Consider the following 7,112-nt stretch of genomic DNA (forward strand, 5'->3'; position numbering starts at 1 on the left):
GCCTGGGACTTGGTTTCCAAGCTCATGATTTTTTTAAAAAGTCAAGGTCCCAGGATATCTTGCTAGCCTTGAATTTCCGTACGAAGCAGCTTGTATTTCCAAGACTTTCAGTTTGTCACTCTGTGACAACTGACTGAAAAGATAAGCTGGGACAACCATGGTGCACCACTTTATGGAAGCCTAAAATCTGGCTGATTCAGAGACAGAATGCCTACTCTTCATAGACTCAGCTGTTTCCAAAGCACAGCTAAAATTGTTCAAAGTATGCCACCTATCTTCTTTTAACAAAGGGACACCCACCACCACCCCAACACCTGCTTCTAGCTTTGTTCTTATAGCTGAATCTTTTGGCTCAAGTGGGTAAATAATGATAATATTAGCAATATTAATGGAGAACACCAGCACAAGTTTCAGTGGATTGGCAGAGAAAGAAGCTTGGGATAGGCAGTCTACAGCAAAGCAGAAAATAAATAGGATTCATTTAAGTATTACATTTAAATAAGTGTCCCAGTTCTTTGTCCCATCTGGAGTTGATATGGTGCTATTTCATCAAACCTGCAATATTCTGGGCAGGGAAAAAACTTGCCAACAGCAACTTTTCATTCACATTCCACTTTTTGATTCACAAGATAAACACAGAGCTCTGAGTTTCATATAGTCTTTTTATCCATTTTTGTATCGCTTGCCACTATGTGAAGGGTAAATTCTGAAAGCAATGTTTTTTTCCCTTGCCATCTTCTGCTTAAAGGAGCTCTACTGTCTGTGCTGAAATGATCTGGAATTCTGCCACAGCCTTCAGGATAAGCATATTTCAGTTTGGCAGTGAATTCCTGGACTAAAGAAGGAACAACTGCAAACACCATCAACAGAAAGTTATTTATAAATCCAGATACAAATTCTATGAATCCAGTGTAGCAATCTTTTAACTGAGGCCATTTGTCCCAGCTGCCATTAGTACAAATATCAAATGTGGTACTTCATACATGTGTCAAAATTTAAACAAAAAAGAATAAGTAGCATCCTGACCCAGATAATTTCTATGTTTTCCTCTGTAGGTGTCTGCAGATTTAGTATTTCTACCTGACCATTTAAAGCGTAAGGTTAGTGAGAGACTATGCTTGAGGTAATATTTAAAAAAAAAAGTTTTGTGAATTGTATTGGTCCATAGATGCTTTAACCTTTTGTTTAACCTATTTTTACCTATTTTAATTTTTGTCTGCTCAAAAGTAATGCATAAAGCAGTTCACCAAGCCAACTTTGGATTGATAATGAAATGCTACATAATCTAAAACTAGCATTGTATTTTCTTACAGGTTGCAATAGGAGCTCATATTTAATTTTCAGTGAATAATCTCAGAATTCTAAAATATAATCTGCAATACACACATGCATATGTATACATGCATACACATGTATTTATATACCTACACACACGCATGTGTGTATACACATTTATAGCTTTCTGTAGCTATGGACATGAATAACTGGACCAATACATGTAGCAGTTATTAAAAAAAATAAATAAAAGCTGTATCAGTGTATCTTGTGACGTTCCTAGAAACTGGAATGGTGGAGGCATTCAGATGAGTTATCATTTAAGCAACTAGAAAAAGAATATATAATTATACTCAAAAGATTAATTCAAAACACATAGTTATGATGGTTTCCATCGTCTTTGAAGAACAGAGAAGGGTTCTATCAAGAACTAATACAATCCAAAATAATCTCCTTTTGTTTTAATTAAAAAATGATCCAAGATGATGGATCATTTCTTAATTTTCCAGTTTGGAGGCAGAGGAGAATGTGGCATCAAAAGTGTCTGGGAAATGTCTAGGTCACTGTCCAGGAGCACTTCTTGTACTGAAGAGTATGTCTCTCAATTCAGGAAAGACAGCTATGTTTGCTAGATTCTTAGAAGTTAAGTTTAGTTAAGTGCTAGCCAGCAGATTCAGAGACTAACTTTAAAAGTCATGTTAAAGTCATGGATGCTTGAAATGCAAATGGGAAAAAAAAGATTTTCATTTCAGGACTGGAAAAGTTTAGGGGTAATGTAAGGAAAGGGAATTAAATTAAATATGGAAGGTAAATGTGAGTTTTGAAATTTATTAGTAATTATATTACTTCTGCTGATTTTTCAAGAGATACTATCTATTTAAAACCAAAGCAAGGCTTAAAGTTATGAATATTTTAATTTGATATGAATTCTAAGTCGGTATGATTGGAAGAATCCAAATAAATGAGATGATAAAAATATTAGGTCATGGTAATTAAACTCAAAGACAGTTTCTTTTAAAAAGTGCATCTTTAAGTTAAGATACTTCCTTTTTAGATTAAAAATGAGTGTCTTTTTCTGATATATGTCAATTAATTTTGATCTAGAAAGTAGAAACTAATTAAATTTGAAGTGTTCCACTAAGGCTGCTCATTAATATATTGAGAGCAGAAGCAACAGAAAAGAGCAAAACTAATACTTGCTTTTTTATATTTATTTTACAGGAAATGTGTTTGTTGTAAGCCTGGCAGTTGCAGACCTGGTTGTAGCCATCTACCCATATCCACTGGTTCTCACATCTGTATTTCGCAACGGATGGAATCTGGGATACCTTCACTGCCAGATTAGTGGCTTCTTGATGGGCCTAAGTGTCATTGGATCAATCTTCAATATTACAGGCATCGCTATCAACCGGTACTGCTATATCTGCCACAGTCTCAAGTATGACAAACTGTACAGCAACAAGAATTCATTGTGCTATGTTGTTCTTATCTGGGTCCTAACAGTTGTTGCTATTGTGCCCAACCTGTTTGTGGGATCGCTACAGTATGACCCCAGGATTTATTCATGTACATTTGCACAATCTGTGAGCTCAGCGTATACAATAGCAGTTGTGTTTTTCCATTTCCTGCTTCCCATAGCCATAGTTACGTTCTGTTACCTGAGAATATGGATCCTGGTTATTCAGGTAAGGCGAAGGGTTAAACCAGATAACAACCCCCGGCTGAAACCACATGACTTCAGAAACTTTGTAACCATGTTTGTGGTGTTTGTACTGTTTGCAGTCTGCTGGGCCCCTTTGAACTTCATAGGCCTTGCTGTGGCCTTCAGCCCAGAAACTATAATCCCTAGGATTCCAGAGTGGTTGTTTGTATCTAGTTATTACATGGCATATTTCAACAGCTGCCTTAATGCTATCATATATGGACTTCTGAACCAGAACTTCAGAAGAGAATACAAGAGAATTATTGTCACTTTTTGTACAGCAAAAGTTTTTTTCCAAGATAGTTCTAATGATGCGGGAGACAGGATGAAAAGTAAACCTTCTCCATTGATTACAAACAACAATCAAGTGAAGGTGGACTCTGTCTGAAAATGGGAATCTTATTATTGTTACTCAACAGCATCCAAATAAAGTATCTGTTCTATTAGACCTACTGTTAAATATTATAGTGAAACATCTATTCTACACTGAAAGCACTTTGATCAAATTCTTTGCATGGTATTTGGGAACTCAAGGAGCCTTGACATACAGATCTTATTATACAGTGGTATATCTCTCATATAACACCACAATGATATCCTTGAGGGAATTGCAAAGTTATGCATGGATACTTTTTTTCCCCCTTGAATTGAGATAAAGAACTAGAAAAAGATTGAAACATAAGTATCCACACTGCATGGCTCAATAAAAGTAATCACAAAACTGTTCCTACCACTTTCTGCCTGCTTCTTCTGGCCAGGTTATGGTTCTGATTCTAAAACCTCTGAGAACCTCTTTTAAAAGATGGAATCAGGTATTTATGAAATATATTAAGAAATGTGAAGTGAGAAATCAAGGTGACTGAAAAATCATTAGGATTTTAAACAAGTACCTCTACTTATATTGCTTTGCTCCTAACATGGACAGGATTATTCATTTTTTGGAGACTAAACCTCACCAGCCTTCCTAGGAATGGCATTCTCAATTGACTTCTCAATTTTAAAATAACTTTTAGAAGGAGAAATATACCCGACTGATTATCTTCAAAGCTACAAGGGCAGGAGAATAAACAGCAAGGAAAGAAAAGAGCCAATGATTCATCAGCTCAAGCTGTTTAGGCATTAAAAAGGTGTAGGAGGGTTGGGAAGAGAAATATAAAGAACCGTTCTTTCTGAAGAGACAGTAATCCATGAAATCAGGAAGTGCTCCAGAGGAGTTTCTGGGGAACTATGTCCTAGAAACATAAGCGAGGAAGGACCACTATTTCTTACTCGTGTACAGTACAGGAGTTCTAAGCCTCGGTGAGAAGAAGATTAACGCATTTAAGAGGAACTGTGGATGAGGATGACATTTTTGTACGGTTAGTGGAATCTTAACCTCATAAAGCCCTGGGAAATGAGAAATATTTATAGGATGAGAATTTAACATTTTTCTCAACTTGATCTCCTGAGAATAACCTGAGACTATAGGTTATTTTGTAATCTGCCACATACAAGTTTTTCAAAATAATAATTAGGTGTTTACCACATGCTGATCATAATGTAATAACTTAGAGAAATTAGACACCTTTAAATAATAGAAAAGAGATTATGCTACTTATGATACTGGTACAAGGAGGAACACGTGAATCTCAGGACAGAACCTGCTATGTGGACATTCCACAGACAGCAGGCACCTCTTCACTGAGGGACAGCATATTGTGAAGTGAGGAAGAATAGCTAGACAGGCAGCCTCCTGCAACAATGAATCTGTTTGTAATCTGTATGTAATCCTCTGGTGGAGAAAAGCAAATCGCAACAATAGGATTCACCTTAAAATTGACCTTAAGAAGAAGGAGCATTTAGTTCTGGAAAGATGCTTCAACTGTCATACCTTTTAATGCTCAAGTGTTCTTACCTACACTGATGTACAAGTACATGAGCTTTTCCAAACCAATTCCAATAATTTCAACTGGACTAAGAATTTCTGAATAGCCATCAGGCTTCTGTTAATCTATATTAAAACATGGACTTTACCTAAACAGTTCATTTAAATTGTTACTTGCTCTACTGGAGATTTTCTGGAGCTTTTATGTTTTAGAAGCCAACAGCCTATTTCATATAATTCCTTAAACTGCATACAAATCTAACAGTGTTTTGTTTTTCTGGGATCATAGATCTATGTACCCTTGACTTAATAATGAACTAAAAGGGAACAAAAGATTCTTATTTACTTGAAAACCCCACCTGACACTTCGTCAACTGACCAGTTTCTTACCTTAAAAATAGGTGCCTCATGTCAAGTTGACAATGGAACTAATGAATAACATTGTAAAGCCCTGGAGATGAACTAGCAAGTCAATGCATTGCTGAGGTGCTTGACTCATCTTTGTTTACATTTGCAGTCAGAACCACTGTGTAAATAACCAGCTCTCTTCTATTGTGGTATCATCATATGATGCGATATGATACAACATGATGAACAGCATAGAGTATATCACAGCTTTCTTCACTGTGATTCCATCCTTGGAGGATGCTTAGCTCTGTAATTTTATTGCTTTATGTGTAGTGATTTAGAACTAGCAAGGGAGGCATGACCACCTTATAAGAAAAGAAGCTTTTCATGTAAGAAAAAACTATGTTTAAATTCTTACAAAACTTGCCTTATTTAAAGCATATTTTCAATGAAAATAATGTCTTATGATGTATTTAATAAAGTAGCATAAAGGTAGTTTAAGTAGCGTAATCATTAATAAAATTGGAATTCTCAAAGACCTTTCACTTGCCATTTCCAACAGAAAATGTACATGTTTATCATGTCTACATATTTATGAACCGGTTCAAGATACTGTATCCAATATAATGGGTTATCTGAGGTATTGAAATCCCCATAATTCACAAGTGCTAAAATATATTTTTGATGATAATAAAAATGGTTTGCTATATATAATAAAACATGTTATACCAAAGTTATATATTTTATTGAATAGACCTGTAACAAAAATGGAAAGCATTTTTCAGATCTGATATTTTGAAATATTTGTATTAAATCTAAATCACAGAAATGTGCATGTTGGTGATGTTATGAGCTGCTAAATATAGCAATAATTTTAAGAAATTAATCTCTTGTTCTTCTTTGGGGGGAGGGAAGAGTGTTAGCCTTTAGCATTTAGTTTAAATTAAGATGATTAAAATTCTGGGCAATATCTGCTGCCCTCTTCAAATTAATTTTGCATTTACTGCCATTCTGCAGTACATTTTAGGTAAGGTTTGCAAAACCACTCATTGCCAAAGTGAAAGCATAATGATGTTTAACTCTATAGTAATGATTTCTTTTAATCAGATTCTATTGCTTCAAAGGAGTCAAAGTGATTCATGTAAGACAATCAGCAGCCTCGTCAGCTGCTCATTGACAATGAGCATGACAATGTAAATCAGTACCTCACAAGATCAGACTCTTTATGGTCAACCTAAAATGATTGATGAAAATAATCATCCATTCTAAGGAGATGGAGTTAAAAACTTATCCAAAATTAATTGCTTCTGTGCAAGTGGATGAGCCATGACATGTTTTCTTACATTCCAAGCCATTATTTTTTCCCCTGTATGAAAGGCTAGCATAGCACAAATGCATTAGAGCTCTATCTGGAAGTTTATAGTGTACTTTTGTACTTCCTATCCATTTCTGATCTGTAGCTCTAATCAAGCCAAAGGACCTCTGTGAAGGAGCAGTGAACCCCCTGTATGTAACACTGAAGACTTCTAGTCTAATTGACCCTGACCTTATCCTACAAGAATTTATTTCTCATGTCAGAAACTTGATTATGTTGACAATCTGAATATGATCTTACCACAACACATCTTGAACCCTTACAGACAGATAGTTATTGGTGGTCATTTTCAATGCAAATTTCATGTTAACAAGAAAGTTTGGCATTATTTCAAACTTACCAGCACACAGAATATTAATGAATACATTAATATCAATTATCAGGGGATTTATGGTAGTTAAACTGTAATTGTATGCAACAATAATTTCATTTGGAATAGCTCACTTAAGAGTGCTTTGCATGTTTTCTTTGTCCATTGGGCTAGTTGAACTGCATAGATATGAAGCAAATACATGTTATTTCAATAGGCATAATATGTAGTGGTGATT

General features: G+C 35.2%; 1 protein-coding gene across 1 annotated transcript in view; it reads left to right on the forward strand.

Moving 5' to 3' along the window:
• The window catches only part of MTNR1A (melatonin receptor 1A), a 56,931-nt gene extending 50,932 nt beyond the window's left edge, over positions 1–5,999 (forward strand). Inside the window, exon 3 of the mRNA XM_055797691.1 lies at positions 2,497–5,999. Within this exon, the coding sequence (XP_055653666.1) occupies positions 2,631–3,365 (735 nt within the window). The 5' untranslated portion in view covers positions 2,497–2,630 and the 3' untranslated portion in view covers positions 3,366–5,999. The remainder of the gene's footprint in view (positions 1–2,496) is intronic.
• Positions 6,000–7,112: the final 1,113 nt, after the last annotated feature.

Source organism: Falco peregrinus, chromosome 2 (genome assembly GCF_023634155.1).
Source record: "Falco peregrinus isolate bFalPer1 chromosome 2, bFalPer1.pri, whole genome shotgun sequence".
Classification (NCBI taxonomy): domain Eukaryota; kingdom Metazoa; phylum Chordata; class Aves; order Falconiformes; family Falconidae; genus Falco; species Falco peregrinus.